General features: G+C 58.4%; 1 protein-coding gene across 18 annotated transcripts in view; it reads left to right on the top strand.

The window, feature by feature from the left end:
* MAD1L1 (mitotic arrest deficient 1 like 1) overlaps window positions 1-23,497 on the top strand; it is a 425,682-nt gene that overhangs the window by 331,512 nt on the left and 70,673 nt on the right. For all 18 annotated transcript variants that reach the window (XM_055115663.2, XM_008973147.5, XM_063605596.1 and 15 more), the window contains one exon: window positions 5,579-5,769. In XM_055115663.2, the coding sequence (XP_054971638.1) occupies window positions 5,579-5,769 (191 nt within the window). The remainder of the gene's footprint in view (window positions 1-5,578; window positions 5,770-23,497) is intronic.

Below are 23,497 nucleotides of genomic sequence, written 5' to 3'. Positions count from 1 at the left end.
TCTGTCTGCATGGCCAGGGTTATCCTGGACGGGGTAGCAGGAGTGGTGTTGGCACACACAGCCGAGGCCAGCCTGGGAAGAGGCTGCTTGGGGTTCGGGGACCCTATAAAAGCACCAGGGCTGGCGTCTCTTCCTCCTGTGGGGTCTTCCCACGTGGGCCAGCTGCCTCAGCTGTGCAGGGGCTGGTCTCCTCAGGGCACTGCTGCCTGGTGCCTGCGGGTGCTTGGTAAACAGCTAGGCCCCAGCTCTTTTTTTTTTTTTTGAGATGGAGTCTTACTGTGTCGCCCAGCCTGGAGTGCAGTGGTGCAGTCTCGGCTCACTGCAGCCTCTGCCTACTGGGCTCAAGCAATTCTCCTGCCTCAGCCTCCCGAGTAGCTGGGATTACAGATGTGCGCCACCACGCCCGGCTAATTTTTGTATTTTTAGTAGAGACAGGGTTTCACCATGTTGGCCAGGATGGTCTTGAACTCCTGACCTCAGATAATCTGCCTGCTTTGGCCTCCCAAAGTGCTGGGATTACAGGTGTGAGCCACCGTGCCCAGCCCCAGGTTCCTCTTAAAATCATCCCAGGACACAGATGGGGGTCAGGCCGGCCTCACTCACGGGAGAGGTCCCAGAGGGAGGTCACAGAGCCCAGGCCCACAGAGCGGTTCCAAGCACCTGGAACAGTGCTTCACCAATGATGAATTCCGCAAGAGCGTCTTCCATAGGCTACTGCGTCCCCGCTGCCTGGAACAGTGCTTCATCAATCATGAGTTCCGCAAGAGCGTCTTCCATAGGCCACTGCGTCCTCGCTGCCTGAAACAGTGCTTCATGAATCATGAGTTCCGCAAGAGCGTCTTCCATAGGCCACTGCGTCCTCGCTGCCTGAAACAGTGCTTCATGAATCATGAGTTCTGCAAGAGCGTCTTCCATAGGCCACTGCGTCCTCGCTGCCTGGAACAGTGCTTCATGAATCATGAGTTCCGCAAGAGCGTCTTCCATAGGCCACTGCGTCCTCGCTGCCTGAAACAGTGCTTCATGATTCATGAGTTCCACAAGAGCGTCTTCCATAGGCCACTGCGTCCTCGCTGCCTGGAACAGTGCTTCATCAATCATGAGTTCCGCAAGAGCGTCTTCCATAGGCCACTGCATCCTCGCTGCCTGGAACAGTGCTTCATCAATCATGAGTTCCGCAAGAGCGTCTTCCATAGGCTGCTGCGTCCTTGCTTTCTGGAACGGTGCCTGCTGCTGGGTCCTCTTCCCACTGCAGGACGTACAGCGAGGCTGGAGCCTGAGACAGGGTTCCCCGCACCCTGAGGCTCACGTAGCCTGCCCGACCTGGTTCTGCGTGGGTATAGCTCAGGCCCCGGGGAAGGGCGGAAGTGGACAGGCAGTGCCCTGGGGCTGTACTCCTAAGATCCGTCGGTATTTTTAAAAGGTTCTCTGCTTGCTCTCATCTGCATGTGCCCCGTAACACTCGAAGGAGTAAAGAGGATGTAGACAAAAGTACCGCGTTTTCCTTTTCCCTCCTTCTGAAAGGCCTGGGCCCCGGCATCTCTGTCCCCATCCCCGTGGGTCACAGCTGTGTGCTGGCTCTCCCTGCCCTGCCAAGGTAGAAGCATTCTCTGCATTTCAGGCTGTGAACTGGGCCTCTTGAGATAAGTGCTGTAAAATGCTCCTTTATCCTGACATCCCGGCCCTCAGTGCTGTAAAGCCTCTCTTTCCCGCTAGCTAGCCTTTACCTAATGGAGCACAATTTATTTTTATTCTGTCCTCTTCACAGCTGCCTCCTGTGATTCCAGGAGGAGGCAGGTGTGGGGCTAAGGTGGTGAGGGGGTGGCTGTTCAGGCACCAGTGTCGTGGATGCCTTCAGCCCCCTGGGACACCCCACTGGGCCGGGCCCTGGGCAGCCGCCACTGCATCCTCTCTGACTCCCACTTGAACACCTGCTGTTCTCCCTCCTCTCTTGCCCCTCACCGAGGCCTTGAGAGCCCATCAGTACCAGGCCTGTGCCCCTGCATCCCTGCAAGGTGGTAGCAGGTACCTCCAAGAGGGCCGGTTCTGCCCAAAGCAGGGGTCCCAGGGGTGTGGAGGAGGGGCCCGAGGAGGGCCGGCGTCTAGGCAGAGGGGAGTTGCTGCTTCCTAGGCAGGTGCTCCTGGTCAGTGTGGCCAGAGTTCAACATCCCTGGGCAGGGAAGGCAGGAGCCAGGGCTGTGGGTGGGCTGGGCTCAAGGCCTCCCTACAGTTTGGCTCTAAGCCTGGGGTAGCCCTGGAGGCCAGTGGGCAGGGCCTAAAAGCCTTGGTGAGGCCACCCCAGAGAGCAGGGCTGCAGAGCTGGGCTCCCTCCCTGAGCACCCCTGGCACGGCAGGCCTTGAGCACACAGCGGGCCGGGCTGGGCAGGGGACGGGAGCGCTGAAGGCTGCACCACTGCCTTGCCTCAGCCCATGCACTGCTGTTGCAGGTCGGGCCTGAGAACAGCCTGGGCAGTGCCTATGTGGTCCCAGGGCTGGGGTCCGGCACAGGGCTGTCGCCTCTTACCCTGGGGGTCTCTGCCAGTGGCTTCTGGGGTCTCTGAGAGGAGCCTGCCCAGGATCCAGGCCCACAGAACCCAGTCCAGAGGAACCCCGGGCTCCTGGCTCACTTGGGAGGAGACCACGTGAGAGCAACTGACAAGAAAGCGATGACATCTCCAAGGCGGAAAACCCATCTTTTATTTATTTAATCCAAACCATCGTGTGAATTATTCATTCACGTTGATGTAAGCCACTGAACTACAGGGATAAAGGGGGGTCAGAACGCTGGCTTGATCTGCCCCAAGCTGAACCGACTCCGTCGAGGCAGCCTTGTCTGGAGGATGGAGCCTTCCCTACCTGGACAGGAGACCAGGGTCAGGGCCCCCTCGCCTCTGAGGGTCTGTGTGGCATGGAGGACGGACCCTTCCCCTCCAGGGCCCTGGGTTTGGCTGTCAGAGGGCGAGAGAGTGGCCCCAGGAGTGAGTGTGGCGGCCCCTGCTGCTCCCAGCCGCATGGGTGGTGGTCTCGCCTCTGAGAGGGGGCCCCACACACTGCCTTCCTCGCCCTGGGACCTCATACCAACCTGCTATGGGTGGGCAAACACAGCCCGGAGCCCCGGAACTTCCAGAGGTCTGTGAGCGGCACAGGCAGCTTTGAAGTCTATCGGAAAACAGGGCTGTTTCCTTCTGCAAGGTCAGGCTGCATTTATTACCAAAATCTAATTCTTCCCCTTTGGATGCCTGAGATCTATCAAAGGCAGCACGGGCCATGTTAGGGTGAAATATGGCCTCTGAAATGTGGTCTCTGTGTTCTTCCTTGTGCACGTAGCAATTCCTGCTACCGATAGCCCCATCTTCGGGAGGATCAGCCGAAGGACGCAGGGAAGAGTCTTGGGGTCAGAGCTGCCAATTAGCCTTCAGATTTCACAGCCTGATTTCTCGATTCATCAAGGGCCCCAGCCTCATCCTGCTGGAGGGGCTGGGCTGTGGAATAACAGTGTCCCCCAGGGCCGTCTTTGCCAGCGATGGAGGGAGGAGGCCAGGTCGGGGCGAGGGCTGAATCAGTCCCAATGCTGCCATCCCACAGGTGGGGACGGGCGCCAGGGCCCCTCTGCTGACAGGCCTGCGGTGGTACAGGCCCCATATCCTCCCAGCCCCTGACATCTGGATGCTGCTAACGTGGGCCCTGCACCGCTGCTCCTTCCAGAACCCATGGCAGGCAGCGCCCTTGCTTTTGCAGCCAAGCAGCGAGTCTCCGTGAGCCTGGGTGTCCTTGTTTGTGGATTGGGGATCGGATCGTGTTCATAACTGGCATAGCCAGGCAGTGAGTGAGCTTGCACTCGGAACGTGCTGCTCGACTGAGCTCACGCTATCGGGGGTGCCCAGCGGCCCTGCGCTCTCGGTGGTGGCCTCTGGCACGTGATCTGGCCTAACACCTCTGAAGTCAGCTGCCTGCCTGTGTCCGTGTTGCAGGCAGAAGTCCTGGGAGATGGGGTGAAGGGGTAGGTTCAGGGTCACAGGTCAGGGAGGCAGAGCCGAGCTGGAACCGCGGCCCCTCCCGCGTCCTCCATCTTCCTCTGCAGACTTGAGGGCTTCTCGTTTGCACCTGGCTCCCCTGTCCCTGCTCACCTCCAGGAAGCAACCCGGACTGCATCGTCCACTTTAAACTGGCCCATCAGAGCCTCTTCGGGCCGCTGTGCACAAACTCCCTGGCAACCCCTCTCTCACTCACTGTGACCTGGCCAGCAGGCACTCAACACTGCACTTTTCCTCACACTCCCCCAGAGTGGACTGTGGGGGACCCCACACCCTTCCTGGGGCCTTCAGACTCATCTCTAACTCAGGACCAGCCTCCCCCCCGTGCGCTGCCTGGAGTTGAAACCCTTGTTCTCTCCAACCATGTGGCCGTGGTTGACTTTAACATCCTCTTTCTCAGCCTAGCCAGGGAGCTGACCATCCCGTGCCTGGTTGTGGGCGCCTACAGCAGTCCTGTGATTCAGTCCCTCGTCATAGTGGAGGGAGGCTAGCAGCTGGCCCAGCTCCCGTGGCCTGCAGGATAGGGTCCAGCAGGCTCCCGTCCCCGCCTGGAGCAGTCCCAGGCCCCTGGAGGGCTCCCCATTGCCAGCTCCAGACAGCACTGCTGGGAAGCACCCGGCCTAGGGGACGGCTCTGTGTGCGTCTGAGTGGAGCCAGTCCTGATAATTAACGCGGGGATAAATCGAGGTTTAAGTACTTGGAAGGCCTCTCGGGTGAGAAATTCGTGATAATCGCTGTTATCCTCCTGATGGCTCTGCACAGCAGTTCCTCCCCAAGCAGCCGTAAACTCTGACGGGCAGGGTGTGGGGCTGTACCCTGAATAGTCACTTAGAGCCGTGTCCGGGGCAGTGGGCCTGGGGGTGCCGGCTGTCATCTCACGATGGCCTGACCTCAGAGGTGGCTGGCAGGTAAAGCCCCGGGGCAGTAGGATCCGGAACGTCCCGGTGGCCTCCTGCCTGCCTCCCTGTTTCTTGGTGCTGGCTCCTGTGGGGCAGGCGTCCAGCCTCAGAAAGGACCCAGGCGGCAACCTGGGAACGGATGGTCAGGATCACTGGGTGGCGTGGCGGCCCAGGCCTTCGCTTTGGGACCCACATCCTCAGCACCAGCTCCTCACACGGTTCTCTTCTAAATCCCTGGAGTGCTGGGGCAAGCGAACCCCGAGTCATGCCTGACCCTGTGGCTTCCTGACCCTGTGGCTTCCTGGCAGTGACTGTGCTGGCTCCAGGGGTTGTCATTCTGCAGGCCGAGGGCTGGTCCCTGTGGAGGGGCCCGGGCTGCTCGTAGTCTGGCTCTCAGAGTTACCGTTCTTAATGCAGTAACTTTATTATCGCCACCACCAGAGAGTCAGCCTTTATCAGCTCACCCCTCACTCCCGTTCCCTCACGCGTGCCGGTGGAGGCTGGCTGGTGTGACACGGGGGCTTGCTGTGTCCCTGGGCAGCCGCCACTCCCACCTGTACTCGGCCTCCTCCCTGCCCTGGCCGCTCCCGGGTCCCCACCCCTCCGGCCTGGTGCCGCACTCACTGTCTCCTTCCGTCCCTCCCGCAGAGCTGAAGAAGCAGGTGGAGAGTGCCGAGCTGAAGAACCAGCGGCTCAAGGAGGTTTTCCAGACCAAGATCCAGGAGTTCCGCAAGGCCTGCTACACGCTCACCGGCTACCAGATCGACATCACCACGGAGAACCAGTACCGGCTGACCTCGCTGTACGCCGAGCACCCAGGCGACTGCCTCATCTTCAAGGTGGGTCCTGCATGTGACGGCTCTCCGGCTGTCTCGCCCTCTGTCTCCTCCCATGGGGAGATCCGACCGTAGCCCTCGGCAAAGGAGCAGCCTCGCGTCCAAAGGGGATGGTGTGGAGGGCTGAGCAGGAAGGAGGTGCACTGGCCCATCCTCGTCACCCCCTGAGGCTTCTCAGCCTTGGGCCAACCCTATGTGGCTTTGCAGCCCTGGACCCCCTGGGTGCGGAAGACCCTAGGCTGTCCCCCTGCCTTTCTCAGCCTCTGTCTGTCGCAACTTGGGCTTCGTTCCATGAGGGCTGTGGCCGTAGGCGTGTGTGTCAGTGTGTCCAGAGGCAGCGGTGCCTGGGGAGGACTGAAGTCCATGTGGGGCCGGGGCAGGGGATGCCTTCCAAGATGCCAGGCTGCGCAGTGGGACAGCGCAGTCCCAGAGGCCAGCACAGGGCAAGGTAGACAGATTAGAAGAGGAAAGGAGAGCCAGCCGCATCTCTACACTCGCGTCCTGCGAGCCAGCAGGCGCTCTTCTGGTTTGCTGGTGAAGCCGGACTGGGTCCACCGTTGTGGACATGAAGAGTCCTCGGGCGAGCAGGGTCCAGTAGCAGAAATTGGGGTGTTATGTGTTGACCCTCAGGGTGGAGGTGGCCCCACTTGGACCTCCAGCAGCTGGAAACCCAGGGCGACAAGGGCTTGTTCATCACTGCCCCAGTGAGCTAACCTCCGGTTTGTGAAGATGGTGCCGTCGGCCTGGTGTGGCATTGTGGCCCCGGCATGACCTCGTGGCCTCGTCTTGTCATGTGGCTGTTTCAGGAAGGCTGGAGGGGGTGGTGGCTGTGGGAGATCAGGACAGGCAGAGACGGGCCCCACCTGGGACGGCTGTGGTCTGGAACGGGCGTCTAAACCGCCTGCAGTCTGCAGCCTCTGCGCGTCTTTATGGAACCGAGAACAAACTTTGATTTGTATAAAAGCTGTACCCAGTGCGGCCTACGCATGTCCGTCAGCGTCTCACAGCGGTGAGCCGCTGCCTGTCTGATTCAGCCTTAGCCCGGCTCTTCCTCCTCCTTCTGCACAACCCGCCCGTCTTCACAGCCTGCGCTGCACGGGGGCACCGTGCCGGGCTTGCTCTGCGTTCCTTGTGGATTTCCTGCTTCTCAGATCACATTCATCCATTTCTACACTCTTGAAACTCTCAAACCTTTGAATAATAAAAACACACCAAGTCTTTAAATAAGCTATCAGAAATGTACTTCTTCGCTTTTGTATAATTCTGTATACTTTGAATAATTCACAGAGGTGTTTAATGCATTATACGAATTCCATAGGTTTCTAAAATGATTAGGTATTAATAAAGGTGTACCACGAACAGTTATCACTTAACATATCACTCGTTACATCAACATTTACAAATTAAGAGGCAGCGTTTTCCCCGGATCCCTGCGTGTGCTGTAGTTGAAGCGAATCTTAGGAAGACTAACTGCAGCGGAACCTTGGGGCACCCTCCACAGTGTTTTCTGTTGAGAGTGTCGAAAATCCAAAAGAGGGAAGCAAGCCACTCGTCATCCTCCCGCGAAAGGCGGCCGCTGTCCTGCTTTGCTGTGTTTCCTTTCAGTGTTTCATACGTAGGCACGTGCCTAGGCATGTTCATTTACACCTGGGAACTCGGGATCCTGGGGTTCCGTTGTGTGTGCTCCTGTGTCACTTTTAAAAAACACCGTCAGCAAGTAGCTTCTTGACCACTGTAAGCCCTGCATGGGCTTCTGAAGCACAGCCCTGCCCAATGTCCTCAGGTTTGCTGAACACCAGGTCCATCCCCGTCATACCCTCGAGCATGGGCCCTGCCACTCTCCCTGCTCGAGCCAGCATCTCAGCTCCCCCGGCCCGCATCCCCCCTCCCAGGATCCCAGCCATGGCAGGATGTTGAGACCAGAAGGCTTGGGCCGGCCTCAGCTTGCCAGTGGCCAGACCTTCAGCCCCCATGGCCTGGGCAGGAACCCCTGCCCTCCTTTCCGCCTTGGAGCCCTCTCAGCCCCCAGGCTCTTGAGGTCAGGGAGAGGCAGGATGGGAGCCCCAGGAGGAGGAGGCAGGTGGACAGAGAGCCCAGGAGCTGGCCAGCTCCCCAGCCCTGCTCGCCCCAGGCCTAAAGGACACACCGCGTACGGGAGGCCGGGCTCGCCCCGAGGAGCCGTGGTTCCTGCAGGGGTCTGGCCTGGGCCCCGCAGCTCTTGCCAGGCGTCCTGCCTGCCTTCCTAGACTCTTGTGATCTGGAGCCTTGGCGCCTCCCCAGGCCGCCCCCTCACTGCCCATCCTCCAGCCCTTGCTGTCCCTTCTTTCCAGTGGCAGGCCTGGCCTGACCTGACCTTCTGGATCACGGCCTGTCCTGGCCCAAGGCCTGTGTGAATGTGACTTTGCAGGCCCTGAGGGCTGGATGTGCTGGGTCAGAAGCCATGGAGCTGAGGCAGCCGCCTCTGGAAGGACAGACGGTCCACTGGCCCAGTGCTCCACCAGCAAGGCCTGGTGCCCGCAGAGGCCCTGCTCCCCACCCTTCCGGCCACCCACCATGCCTGCTCTGGGCCGTGTCCTGGGGGCTGGCTCAGGTGGACAGTGTCAGGGAACGAGGTTGCTTTTAGTTTACCCACTTTCCCCATGTGTGACATGCACTGTGTTTTCATGCTTGAAGCTCCCAGGATCAGGGAGATTAAGTAAAGTATGCAAGGGCTTTACAAGTTGATGTTTGCAGGCAGGGCTGAGAGCTGCGGGGTGGGCCTGGCATGGGGAGCTCTGGGCAACCCAGGCAGGGGGCTGACTCTAGGTGAGCTTGTGGGCTGGTGCCCAAGTGCAGCTGTTGCCAGGGGGGTGCTGGCTGGGCCTCTGCCTCATCTGTAAAGCAGGTACAGTTACGTCTGACCCACAGGAGTAAGTGGGGCCATGTTCCTGGCACACCCATCATGGTTGCCAAGACCCCACCTTGGTCCATCGGTTTCATTTCTGAGCAGTGAAGTCCCCGCAGGAAGAAGCTGCCAACTTGTGTCTGCGTTTGTCCCTGGAACCCCAGCATCAAGGCCCACCTGCTCCATCCTCTTCACCTGGGCCCAGCTCGCTTGTAGACACCTTCTCCAGGAAGCCCTCCTGGGTTCCCCAGACGTGGGACCCTTCTTCCGCTGGCTTCCCTCCTAGGACACGTGCCACCTTGTGTTTTTCCTGACAGGCGACTCTGCCGGAGGTTTTATTCCGTTGGGTTAGTTGTCCCTTGAGGGTCCCCAGGGGGCCTAAGTGTGCCCCTCCTGTGTTTCTCCCCCACTGCTGGGCTCCTGGTTCTTAAAGATGCTTCTTGCTCCATTTCTCTCCTAGGCTTCCTTTCACAGCCTCTTTCCCCCAGCCTCACCCAACCCCCACCCTCTCCTCCTGCTCTTCCTCCTCCCTCTCCCATTCCTCCTCCAGACTCTGTCCTGCCCAGCTGACGTGCCCTGCTAGCAGCTGTGCCTAGCACCCCGCTCGCCTCCTCCCCTCTTTGGAGGGCCGGGGCCTCCCAGACCTTCCTGCGCCCCATCTGGTTGATGTGGAGGGATCGCCTGCTGGAAGGATATGGGCCTTTAGAGCATGTTCATGAGGGCTGACACTGGGCATGCAGCCTTACCTCCCCAAGTTTCAGTCTCCTCACCTGTCGAGTAGAAGTAACTGTGGCTCACTTCAGAGGCTGCAAGAGACAAGTCTCATAAGTGCCACCTGTGGAGCTGGGGAGGGCTCATGTTGCACCGGGATCCCTGTTGGCTGGTTCAGCTCCAGCCCATGGTGCACCCATGCTTCTCCCAGAGCTGTGACTAGCTCTGCCAGCCCTGTGTGTCCTGGTCCCTGCAGACCTTCTGGAGGGCCTGCAACACTCAGGGAGCTTTCAAAGGCTCCCTGTAAGCCGACTCTTCCCAAGTCCTCCTCCGAGCTGCCCTTCACTGGGTGAGGCCGTTGGCCTCCTGAGAAATCCTCCCCCTTGGGTTCCAAGAAGACAGTGCTAGGGCTGCCGAGTCTTCTGGCAGGAGCTCTGACCAGGAGATGAGCATCAGTCCTGCCCCATCCACCTGTCATTCCTGCCTCCTTTGTACCCAGGACACCAAGCTTGGTGACAGGAGAGGCACTTGTACCGTTTGCAGCAGCTCCACGCCCCCAGCTCAGGGCCTGGCTTATGGAGAGGGCAGTCTAGGGCTCTGCCAGACAGACAGAAAAACAGGTTTCAGTGGAGCAAAAAGGAAGAGATAAACAGTGAACAGACAACAGCCAACCTGTAGGGCCAGGGCTCATGTTGGCACCTCTGCCTGCAGATGGTCACTGACTCCTTGGGGCCATGCAGCGGTGGCCCTGGTCTCCACTGTCCAGAGGAGAGATAAGAGACACTGTGGAGTCACCTTGTCCCGGGCAGCTCCTGACCCTGGTATGCAGCCTTGGCCAGGCCACTGCACTCCTGTGAGACTCAGTTTCCCCATCTGTCATGAGGAATGTGGTCTGAGTGCTCTCTGGGGGCCCTGACCCTGGCCTCCTGGCTTCAGAAAGACATCCCCAGGGCGCTGAGCATCACTAGGTGTGCCCAGGAGGGTCTTCCCTGAGCTGCCCTCCTGAGATAGGGCCACGGAGGGCAGAGGCCAGTGTGGGAGGGCAGGGAGAGCAGGGAGACAGGCCCCCTGCCCCACCCACTCCACCTGGGGGCTGGCATACGTGGCTCCCGTGCTCCTGAAAGATCTCGCCAAACCCCAGCCTCCTGGCCACGTCATTCATTTTATCAGATTTTCCCCCAGATGATTCTTCAGGCAGAAAGGGGGCTGCAGACAGAGTTAGAAATAGCCGAACCCGTTTCCAGTCAAGCGGGTTCCACAGATGTGTGCTGGGATAATTGAGGGTTTGCTGCACAGTCCCCCGCCACTCTGCTTCCCATCCCAGCCGGGACTTCCCATCCCAGCCGGGACCAAACCTCTTGTTGCCGCGTGGGTGGAGGGAGCTGGTTGCCTGGGCTGCCGTTTGGGGGAAAGGCAGGCAAATCTCAGCTCCAGCTCTTCCCAGCGGGAACCTGCTGCCTCTGCTCCTCTCCCTCCTGAGAGGAGATAGAGATTCCAGAGTCCCTAGAGCTTCCTGGGAAGGCCATACTCTGCCTGGGCCTGGAGCGGGGAGGCTCAGCTCCTGGTCTCTCCATCCCGGCTGCACTCCTCCCAGTGGTTCTCACGGAATTGTCCCCACCTCCCTTTTCCCCTCTTTTCAAAACCCAGGGAAGGAAGCCTTCTGTTACGAGAGGGAGAAAATCAGTGGTAAGAAGAAGTGGAGTGACCAGGCCGGGGACACAGAGCAAATGCAGTTTGGGGCAAAACCGTGAACTTCTGGGGTCTGGGAGACACACTGGTTCCAGCAGGCTCCTCGTTTCTCGCTGTCCAGGGCCTTCCCCGGCTCAGAGGCCTGCAGGGTGGGCGTCAGGGCCAGAGGCATGGACGGCACAGATTCCGGAACTGCGCAAACGCGGCATCACCACCGTATGTGACTTCACCGTTGAGCACAGCAGGCCTGTGGCGATGTTGACCTACCGGGTTTGTCGTATGGATGAGGGGGAAAGGTATACAGGTCCCGCCTCCCCGATTCGAAAACCTGATATCGGGAATGTTCCAGAATCCACAGCTTTTTTTTATTGTGGATCTGTCACTCAAAGGAAATGCTTAATGGAGTATTTCCGATACCAGATTTTCAGATTAGGGATGAATATTTGCATGAGATGCTTACTCAACCAGTGAGCACGTAATACAGATATTCTAACAACCGGAAAATCTGGAAATCCCAGACACTTGGTCCCAAGCGTTTCCAATAAGGGATACTCAGCACTCACCTGTGTGTATATGTGTAAGTCTAGTACGGTCTCGCTTTGCCAGATGACAGGGATGCATGCTGAGGAACGTGCTGGTGGGCAGTGTTGTCTTTGCGGGAACTTCCTAGAATGACTTGTACAAGCCTGGGCCGTGCAGCCTCCCGCACCCGTGGGCCACACGGCCTCCCGCACCCCTGGGCCTCATGGTCTAGCCGGCTGCTGCCAAGCTGCAAAAGTGTGCAGTGCGTGACTGTGCTGAATGCAGTAGGCCACCGTGGCGCAGTGCTAAGCATCTGCGTGTCTGTACGGAAAAGGTGCCATAAACATGATGTATGAAGAGTGGAAGATGGTGCACCTGCATAGGGTGCTTACCGTGAACGGAGCTCGCAGGGCTGGCGGGTGCTCTGGGGGAGCTGGTGAATGAGGGTGAGTGAGTGTGAAGGCCTAGGACATGACTGTGCACAACTGGAGACTTTATAAATGCCGTACCACTTAGGCTACACTCAATTATTAAAAATATTGTTCTTTTCTTCAATAATAAATGAATGGCTGGGCACAGTGGCCCGTGCCTATAATCCTAGCATTTGGGGAGGCTGAAGTGGGGGGATCGCTTGAGCCCTGGAGTTCAAAACCAGCCTTGGCAACATAGCAAGACCCTGTGTCTACAAAATATTTAAAACTTAGCCAGGCGTGGTGGCGCCTGCTTATCGTCCCAGCTACTCCAGAGGCTGAGGCGGGAGAATTACTTGAGCCCCAGGAGTTAGAAGCTGCGGTGAAAACTAAAACTATGATCGCGCCACTGCACTCTAGCCTGGGTGACAGAGTGAGATCCCATCTCTAAAATAATAATAATAAAGTTTGCTGTAACTTTTTGAGTTTATAAACTTTTTAATTTTATTTATTTATTTGAGACAGAGTCTTGTTCTGTCACCAGGCTGGAGTGCAGTGGCGCGATTTCGGCTCACTGCAACCTCTGCCTCCCTGGTTCAAGCGATTCTCCTCCCTCAGCCCCCGAGTACCTGGCATTACAGGCGTGCGCCACCACACCCAGCTAATTTTTTGTACTTTTAGTAGAGACGAGGTTTCACCATGTTGGCCAGGATGGTCTCAATCTCCTGACCTGGTGATCCTCCCGCCTTGGCCTCCCAAAGTGCTGGGATTACAGGCGTGAGCCACCGCACCCGGCCTATTAAAATTTGTTTTGTGTAACACTTAGCTTAAAGCACAAGCACATCCTACAGCTATAGAAAAATGTTTTTGTATAGCAGCCTTCCTGGGAAGAAGAAATAGCCCCGCACCCCTTGTCCTCGTGCTGGCCCGGGGTGTCGCTTCTGTGCACCCTTTTTTCCCCTCTGCCTATCCTTGCTGCCCCTGCCGGGCCTCAGCAGGGGGAGGTTAGGAGGCTGGGTGGGCGGGGAGGTGGCACAGAGCCTGCTGCTGGCGTCTGTCTGATCTTGCCGGGGTCCCACACAGAGCCCGCTGCTGGCGTCTGTCTGATCTTGCCGGGGTCCCGCATTCTCACTGTTGCATGGACTGCGGAAATCCCAGACAGGAAGGCTGTGCATGCACGTCCCCAGGAAAAATGAGAACGTGGGCGTCAGGCAGGGTCCAGACTCCTCTACCGCAGCAGGTTGGCCCTGGGAAATGACTTCTGGCCTCAGCTCCCCAAGGACAAAGTGGGGCCCATGAGCACCGCTTCTCAGGTGCTGAGCGATGGCGAGCTGATAAAACAGCACAGGCGGCCTCGGATTCGGGGCTCCCTCCTCCTCTCCCCGACATACCTATAGTGGCCGGCACAGCCTGGGCCTCCATGGAAACTGGCAGGATGGGCTTGCCTGGTGTCTTTGCCTATTATGTTGCTATAAAGGAATATCTGAGACTGGGTGGTTTCTAGAGAAAAAGGAGTGTATTTGGCTCACAATTCTGGTGGCTGCTAAGTTCAAAAGTGGGCACGTGTGCACCTGGTGAGGGTCTCAGGCTGCATCCACTCATGGCGGGAGATGAAGAGAAACCGCCCACTTGGGCAGAGATCACATGGCAGGAGGCCAAAGGGGTGGGGTGCCAGGCTCCTTCTAACAACCAGCTCTCATGGAAACAGAGAGACCTCACTAATTCCCTCAAAGGCAGTACCAGGCCGTGGGTGAGGCCTGTGACCCCATGACCCAGACACCTCCTCCCCATAGGCCACACTTCCAACATTGGGGATCCCATTTCAATATGAGACTTGTCAGGGACGTACCAACAGTACCCACACCAGAGCACGTGGTCCTGGGGTGAGACCCTCCCGGGGATCCGAGCCCTCCATACCCACACCAGACAGAGCGTGTGGTCCAGGAGTGAGACCCTCCCACGGATACATGCCCCTCCCAGGAGATGATTCCCCATTCTTGCCATAGAGAGGGGCCAGGAAGGCCCAGGTCCTGTGTGTCTTGAGAGTGGAGGCAGCTCCGCCTCCCAGCTGCCTTCACAGCCCTGTGGGTGGGCAGCCTTCAGGGCACCGCCAGCCTGGGGCCCAGAGCCTAGCTGTTGCTGTGGCCCCTGACGAGCTGTGGCAGCAGGCCCCCCAGCTCTGAGCTTTGGAGTCTCATGGGTGGCTGGGCCTCTGCCTGGGTGGGGTGAGGGGAAGGAATTAGCTGGGTCTGGAGCCACCATGCTTGCTCGGAAGGTGAGGAAGGGCCAAGCCACAAACATGGCAGGCTCAGCTGACAGCAGCATCCGGCCTGCAGAGGGGACGTGGCCCAGGTCCTGTATGAGTCAGCCCAGGGGGAAGATGCGTGTAGCTCCAAGGACCTGGCTGGGTGAGCCTGCAGAGGCCACATGGCTGAGCCTGTTACCTCTGTGAAGCATCTCTCTGCGTTGCAGGGAACATAGGAGATGGTGCAGGGGCAGCTCCACTTGGGGAGAGCATTTTCAGAACCACCCGTCCAGACCTGGCCCCGACAAGCCTCAGGATGTGCGGCTGGGCTGCTGTGGAACCCCTGGGCTGGGCCTGGCCTAGGGTCCAGAGCTGGCGGGGTCCTCCTGAGGGACCCTAGCAGTACAGAGGCCAGGGAAATGGCAAGAGTGCCCGTGAGGATGCCACCTTTTCTGGGCACACCAGCCACGCCATCCCCCAGCCTCCTCAGCATCTGAGGCCTTGCCCGAGTGTTTGCTGAATGGAGGTGGTCTTTGGCGGTGTCACTGCTAGTCAGCCCCCGTCGGGTGGTGGGAGGGACTGGACCCGGGCCAGAACTGCCTTGGTGTGGATGTCGCTTGCGTCTGCCAGCCCCTGACCTGGACACATGGCTTCACCTCCTCAAGCCTTGTCTTCCTTTATGTGGGCCTGGATCATCGCATCTGCCCAAGGGTCGTGGTGACAGTGACCTTGGCCAGTATGTATGCAAGTGCCAGGCACATTGGGGACCCCGTATGCCTGCCACATTGCCCTGAGTGGATCCCAGCCACTGTCTGCCGACATCAGGCCACGAGGAGCTGCAGGTCAGTGAGTGCATCATGGAAGCTTTCATGGCTCATCAGTGAGAACTGCAGGGCGGTTGTGGGAGGAGCAGGTCAACGTCTCCTGTCCTAGGCCCCGCCCTCGCACTGGCATCATGCACGCTCCCACTGACACATGGACACAAATACATGCCCACGCATGCACAGCCACCCACATGCATGCATGCTGACACACACATGAAACCACACACACACACACATGCCCACCCATGCACAGCCACCCACATGCATGCATGTTCACACATGCACAGGCAGCCACACGCCACACACACACATGGACACATGCACAGGCAGCCGCATACACACATGCATGCACACACACATGCATAGGCAGCCACATACACACGTGCATACACACACATGCACAGGCAGCCGCAGCCATGCATGCACACACATGCACAGGCAGCCGCACACACATGCACAGGCAGCCACACACACACATGCATGGTCACACACGCACAGGCAGCCACATACATGCGTGCACACACACGTACAGGCAGCCACATGCATGCTCACACAGGCAGCCACACACATGCACACACATGCATAGGCAGCCACACACATGCATAATGCATGCACACACATGCACAGGCAGCCACACGCATGCACACACATAGGCAGCCGCATACACACATGCACAGGCAGCCACACACACATGCAGACATGCACAGGCAGCCACATACGTGCATGCACACACACGCACAGGCAGCTGCACACATGCACACACATGCACAGGCAGCCACATGCACACAATGCTCACACACACACACAGGCAGCCCCATGAACACGCATGCTCATGCATGCAGCCACCCACGCATGAAGGCTCACACACACATGCTCAGCCTCACGCACGCATGCACACATGCACAGGCAGCCATATACACACATGCATGCACACATGCACAGGCAGTCATATACACACATGCATGCACACACACGCACAGGCAGCCACACGCGTGCACAGACTCGCACAGGCAGCCACATACACGCATGCTTGCACACACACGCCCAGGCAGCCACACGCACACATACACGCACAGGACGCGACATACATGCACACATGCACATGCACACAGGTGGCCACACACATGCACACATGCATGCACACACAGGCAGCCACATACATGCACACATGCACACACACAGGCAGCCACATGCATGCATGGACACATGCACAGGAAGCCACATACATGCATGTATGCACACATGCCTATGCATGCACAGCCACCCGCATGCATGCTCACACACATGCACAGGCACCCACATGCATGCATGCACACACATGCCCATGCACAGGCAGCCACATACATGCATGCATGGTCACACACACACAGGCAGCCACATACACACATGCATGCATACACATGCACAGGCAGCCACATACACGCATGCTTGCACACACGCACAGGCAGCCACATGCACACATGCTTGCACACACACACAGGCAGCCACATGCACATATGCATACACACATGCACAGGCAGCCACATACATGCACACATCCGCACACACAGGCAGCCGCATGCACATGTGCATGCACACACACAGGCAGCCACATGCATGCATGCAGACACAAGCAGCCACATGGACACACATGGACACACATGCATAGGCAGCCACATACATGCATGTACATGCATGCACAGCCACCCACACACATGCATGCTCACACACATACACAGGTAGCTACCCGTGCGCATGTATGCACACATGCCCACACACAGGCAGCCACATACACACATGCATGCACACATGCCCACACATGCACAGCCACCCACACATACACATGCTCACACACACATGCTCACAGTTGGCCTCTGTCTGTCCCAGGCGTCCCATGTGGCACCTGCTTCCGTGATCTGAATCTAGGGGCAGGGAGGGAAAGTGAGTCAGGCAGCATGGGCCCAGCCGGAGTCCCCCAGCCTGAGTGAGTGTTTCAAGGGCTATGAAGGCCCACGGTATGCAAAGCGCCATGTTAGAAAAAGAGATGTGGAGTCTTCTTCTTGTCCTCCCCGCCACTGCCATGCGGTCACTGACAGCCCTGAAGCCTTCTCACCAGGAACCTGCGGGGCAGGACTGTGAGAGAAGCAGCTCGCGGCACCACCTTCTGGAGTCCGGCTGCACACCCCAACTGTCCCCAGGGAGCTGCTGGCCTGGGCCAGGAAGGGTGCAGGGCCAGGGCCACAGACCTGTGCGCAGTCCTCACCTGCTGCCCCAGCCCTGCAGCAGGTCTCTGCCTGTCTGCACACAGTGCCATGTGCCTGGCCACAGCTGGCACCAGCAGAGCAGGGCCTGCCCAGGGTCACCCACGTCACAGGCCCAGGCTCAGGCCCTCCTTCCTGCCAGGCTGGCCCAGAGTCCTGCTGACCCCTGCTGTCCTGGAAGTGTTGAGAGCAGAGAACCTGTACACGCCCACACGCCTGTTTGCAGACACAGTGTGGTGTGCGAGCCCCAGGTGGGCCCTCTCCCGCCTGTGCCACCGTGCTCTCCCACTCAGCCGCCCATTCTTGTCACCGAGCCTATGCAGAGGTGTCGACTCATGAATCGAGGACCTGCTGTCCAGCTGGGGCGTGTTGACACAGGCTGAGATTTGCACAGGATTTATCACTCTCAGATGAAGCATCCGCCTTGCTGCCAACGGGTGTAGACATGACCTTGGTAGCTGCCCTGTTTTTTCCTTCTGAAGCAGGCTTGTGAATAAGTGGACATATCTGCCAGCCCACCGTCTCCCGTGCACTGATCTTGCACAGATCAGGACTCAGGACTCCAGGCTCCGGGAGGGGTACTTACCCCCAGAGGACAAGCCCCTTAGACAGTGACTAGCCCTGTGCCATTCCAGGCCCAGAGCTTGCCGCCAGGTGCCCAGAAGTGAACCTGGCCCTCACAGCGCTGCTGGGCTGACGAGAAGGTAAACATGCCCACAGGTCTCTGCAGGTCGCTGGGATGAGGCTGCCCTGATCTGCGGACGAGGGCTGGTGAGGGCCCAGGTGGGGCAGTCGTGGGGTGGAGGCAGTAGGACCTCGTGGAGGAGAGGAGGCAGAGCTGCTGCTGGGGGCATAGAATGGGAAGCCAGGCATGTGGCCCCCAGGGCTGGGGCCAGAGATGCCGGGCAGGGGTCCCTGCTGGGGTGTCTGCCTGCCCTGCTCCATTTTCCTCATTCCTTTCCTGAGGAGTGGGCCCACCCGGCCCAGGGGCCAGGCTGGAGGGAGAGAGACAGGACTGGAAGGGCTGAGACAGGGAGAGGCTCTGGGCACTGGGCTGCCGAGCCCTCGGGGATCTGCCTCTGCTCCACAGAGCAGCAGTCAGAGCCACGGGGCCAGGTGAGTGGGCACCTTGGGGTTGTCATGGCAACAGCTCTTAGCCAGAGGTGGACGGAATTGGGGGTTGAAGGCCGGACATTTGGGAGCCCGTACCCTGCAGGGCCACTCAGGAAGCAGGAGCTGCAGCGGCCCACCGTGGGACAGCTCCACGTGTCACACATTCTCCTGGAATCTGCCCTTCCGACCGCACCCCTGTGGCCCCCACACACCCGCAGCCCAGCCCCCTGGACTTCTCTCCTGTCTGAGTGCACCGGCCTCTGCCTGGTGCTCATTGCTGTGAGTTTGAGCTTCAAAGCCCTCGTTAAGCCCTCTCCATCTTTCTCTAGGCAGAGCTGGGACACAGGGTTTTTGGGGATAGACCGAGAACAAAGGACCCGCGAGAGGGACTCTGTGGTGCGGGCAGAGGGCATGTGAGAGGCAGCCCTTTGTGGAGCTCTGGGCAGGGAGTGGTTCCTGAGACCGGTTCCTTGAAAGTAGTGTCTGTGTGTGGGGGCGTCCATGCAGGGGCCCGGAGCCATCTCTGAGGCTGGAGCAGCGAGGTCCTTTCTCTTCCCCTGTCCTGCTATGACTCTACCACGGGGCCTCTGCTCCTGGGCCCCCGCCTTGGGTCCAGTGGTGATGACTAAGTACTTAGGTTGTTGGAGAAGTGTGCTCACCGTTCACATGTATGGGTTTTGACCAACACGGGTAACTTCATGCACAGTGATCCCCGATTCTAAAGCTGAGATGACCTTTGCTTGTTCCCGGAGGGCGACGTGAGGGGTGCGCACCACCACACTGTGTCCCCAGAGCAGCTGCCCCACGCTGCAGAATGCCCTCTGCCCCCTTGCCCCACGGCCTGCCCCGCCTGCGTCTGAGGGCGCTGTGGCCTCCCTGCTGTGGCTCAGGCTGCCCCCAGGGCTCTGACCTGTGGGACAGCAGACAGGAGGCCTGGGCTGGGGGCCTCAGGGCGCAGGCGTGGTCCGCTCCACACAGTCCTCCCACGTGGGACCAGGGGTCCTCCTCCGCCCACTCAGACAACTCCCCTCCTGCCCAGCCCCTCTCGGGCTGTCTCACCAGGCCACTCTCGGTCGTCTCTTAGACCTGGTGACATTTTGGAACAGAAATGAAGTTCGGCAGTGATTGGGCTGAGAGGCAGGAAGATGCAATGGGAGTTTGTGCTGAGGGAAGGTCAGCAGGACGGCCTCAGGGCCTCCACGTGGTGGGGAATCCCGGCTAGGCCCCTGACCCGACGTTGCTCCTCAAGAGCATTGAGGCCTGGAACTCAGCCAGAGGCGCTGAGGCTGCAGGAGTCCAGGGCTCACCTCAGGCTTCCCAAGCCAGAGGTGGGGGAGCTGGTGGCTGCCCAGACATGTGGGTCGGTGGCTAGGGGTGCACTGGTGGATGGCCAGGGATCCATGGGTGGGTGGCCAGGGGCATGCTCTTGGGCGCCCAGGTGTGAGGGTGGGTGGCCACGTCTCTTCGGCCAGGGCAGCTGCGAGCAGGGCTGTGCCACCAAACGCCGTGCATGCCTCGGCTGCGTCCCTCCTGGCCACTGGCCCTGCCCCAAGTGGAGACTGGCCCAGCCGCCAACTCTGGCTTGCAGTCCCAGTGCTGCCTCCTGTTGGCCACGTGCTCTCGAATGAGCTGCTCGCTTTGGCGTGGTTGTGAGGATGGAGCGGTCAGATGCTGGGGAGTCCCCAGCTGGCTCTGCACTGTGCAGCGTGGGGCCTGCGGTTCCTCCTCCAGGCTTCCTTCAGCTGCACGCGATTCTCCTGGCCCGGGTATCCAGGAGGCTCCCTGGCCTGACCGTGTGTCAGGGTCTGTAGGTCAGAGTCAGCTTCGCTCGAGGCTCCTGCTCCGGTCGAGTCCTGGAACTCGGAGCTGGGAGTTGGCATCTGGTTTGAAGCTGTCTGGGTAATAGAGACACATGGTACCTTCCTTTTAATACCGCCTGGGGCACGCAGACTGCCCTCTGAGCCTGGACCTGCACCCTCTGCCTCGGCCTCCGTGAAATCAGGCTTTGGACCCCGTGACCCCAGCCACGGCACCCTCTTTGCCGCCCTGGACAGGGCAGAAGTGTTTTGTGTGGATTGTGCCTGAGGAGGTTGGAGACATGAGAGGTCAGGGAGTTGTCCGTCCCCTGGTGCTGAAGCTGAAGTCAGCGAGGGTCTCGGGGACACTGGAGCTTGGCCTTCAGGCAGCAGCCAGTGGGGAGCTGGGCTGATTCCCATGGAAATGGGCATCCTGTGGGCATGGGCAGCCCTCCCCATGACTCATGGCCCCAGGCATTCAGAAGAGACTGCTGCCTCTGGAAAGGGAGCTCATCCCCGGGGCCGTTTGTGAGTCACAGTTTGGTGCTAAGGAGCTCCTACATACTAGGGGTCATTTGTGAATCAGGATTCGGGTGTTAAGGAGCTCATGGTGGGGGAGGGGGTGGACATTTGTGATTCACAGTTTGGTAATTTGGGTTCCTGGGGCCATTTGTGACACGAGGTTTGGTGTTAAGGAACTGGTTCCTGGAGTCGTTTGTGACACGAGGTTTGTTGTTAAGGAGCTGGTTCCTGGAGTCGTTTGTGACACGAGGTTTGGTGTTAAGGAGCTGGTTCCTGGAGTCGTTTGTGACACGAGGTTTGTTGTTAAGGAACTGGTTCCTGGAGTCGTTTGTGACACGAGGTTTGGTGTTAAGGAGCTGGTTCCTGGAGTCGTTTGTGACACGAGGTTTGGTGTTAAGGAGCTGGTTCCTGGAGTCGTTTGTGACACGAGGTTTGGTGTTAAGGAGCTGGTTCCTGGAGTCGTTTGTGACATGAGTTTGGTGTTAGGGAGCTGGTTCCTGGGGCCGTTTGTGGTGCAGGGTTTGGTGTTTCTCAAGACTTCAGTTCTCTACATTTCTAAAGGAGCAAAACTGCCAGTGGCTTCTCACCTCAGCACCGACCCAGGATCAGAGTCATGGCCGCCCTGGTGATGGAGGGCAGGCCTGGGTGTGGACCGCAGCAGTGGGAAGGGGTGCGAGGGGCCATGCAGCGGGCCTGTGGCAGGGCAGTGGCTGGAACCCATGTCATGCCCACCCGGCAGCCTTCTTGCTCCCTGTGCAGGTGTGTGGCATCCTCAGAGGTGCTCACGCTCCAGGCCTGGCTGAGGAAAGGAGGTGAGCAGGACCCTGTGGCCACGGGTGTTGCTGATAGGAAGTAGTTAACTGACAAGGCCACCCCAGCAGTCCCTGGGAGACTCCAGCCAGAGCAACGTCAAACACGGCCCGCGCGCCCCTCACCCCTTCCCTCCCTCCCTGACAGGCAGGCAAGGCCGTTCACAGTCTCTTCTGAAGCCTTCCCATCTCCCGCTGGAGCAATGAGGTCTACACAGACAGCTTAATTTGAATTTGCCTCTCTCGGTCCCCTGAATTGAGAGTGGAGTTGCTTTCAACGCATGCTGACTTCACGTCCCATCTTGTTGCTTCAGCTATGGTTCAGGATATCCAAGCAGCTATGTTCGCGTGTGCTAACATCTCCCAGGTGCCCTCTACCCGGCACACTCACCTCCCGAGGCACCCCGGGGTGTGGGCATCCAGCCCAGGGTGGGGTACTTGCAGTAAGGTGAGCTTTGCCCTCCCAAGGCTGCCCCTCCTCATCTCGTGCCCTGGCCCCAGCCACAGACCTTCCTGGTGGGTGTGCATGGTGAACGGTGTCTGCCTACCGCCGGGTTCAAGCAGGCGGAGGCTCAGAGTGATTCTCGGTCCCTTAGAGAGGGTGTGGGGGAGGTCGCCAGCTGTGGGGCCCAAGGACACGGGCAAGCCTGTGGCTCAGATCACCCTTCTACCGTGGCACCAGCCACACAGGACTGCTGACCAAAATCACAGCGTTCCTCATATCCGCATAGAGAATTCCTCATGGCTTAATGAAGTATGTAGGAGAAGATGCCAGTGGCTCATCACCCGTCACCTGGAGTGAGGGGGCACCATGGGCCTCGGGTCGTGTCTGCTGCCTTCCCACCACCTCTGCGTCCCCACATCTTCATGTCTGTTTCCTGGTGAAATCGGGGCTGTGACAGATCATTTTGTTTCCTGCTCTGTCCCTTCGACACTATATCGTGAGCATTTTACGCTCAATTAAATATTTCCTCGATGATGGTGTTTAATGGTTGCATAATGTGCTATTTCGCGGTTGTGCCATAATTTACTTAAAATATTTCCTTGTTGTAGGACATTTAGCCAGCTCCTCTTTTTATTTACTCACCTGTTGATTTATCTTTCACTGTGTAACAAAGCATCTCAGCAATCATCTGTCCACACAGATCTTTCTCTGGCTACTTCTTTAGATTAGGGTCCTCGTAGATTGATTATTAGTTTGGATAAAATTAATTAATTGGATAAATTATTAACCCATTTATGCTGGAGGTTGCAAATTTTTTTGTGAAAAATCAGACCTTGGCGATGACCTTGAACACCAGGATATAAATAACTCCCATAAGCTTAGTGTTCCAATAATGGAACACTAGGCATAAATGGGTTAATTCAAATGCGTGACCATTTAAACCCATATTTGAGTTGTTTTGCATCTATTTCAGCCATATAAGACTTCCGGGAATGAGGCTTGGCTCATCTCGTGTAATTCTGAGACTGCAGAGCTGGGAGGACTTTGTCATGGCTCATAATCTTAATGAAACCCCAGGTATGTGATGGAGCAGTTCCTGTCTCCATCTTATGAAGATCAGCACACCGGGGCCCTGGTTCACCTAAGGTTCTGCAGATGGACAGGGTCTCAGCAAAGAACCAGGCATCCTGCCTAGAGAGCCCTCTGTCAGCTCAGCTCTGCAGCCCAGACTTCCCCTCCAGGCTCCAGGCTCCACTCCTAAGCTGAACCATGGGGCTGCAGTGGCCTGGGCAGGGAGCAGCGGGGAAGATGGGGCTGTTCCCAGCTCACCGTCTCTCAGTTCCATCTCTTTTCTGGATCCCAGGCTCCCCATCAGCAGTGAGATCCCTGCCTCCACAGGGTCCTGTGAGTGACTGGGACGCCCTACAGCGTGCCTGCCCTCAGGGGCCGGGTGCTTTCTGCTGACCACACCATACTTCCTCTTGCTTTGGAAATGACAGTGAAGATTGTATGTGAGCATCC

This window comes from Pan paniscus, chromosome 6 (assembly GCF_029289425.2).
Source record: "Pan paniscus chromosome 6, NHGRI_mPanPan1-v2.0_pri, whole genome shotgun sequence".
Lineage (NCBI taxonomy): Eukaryota > Metazoa > Chordata > Mammalia > Primates > Hominidae > Pan > Pan paniscus.
The sequence above is the reverse complement of the archived record's forward strand: the minus strand, read 5'-3'. Positions and strand labels throughout refer to the sequence as shown.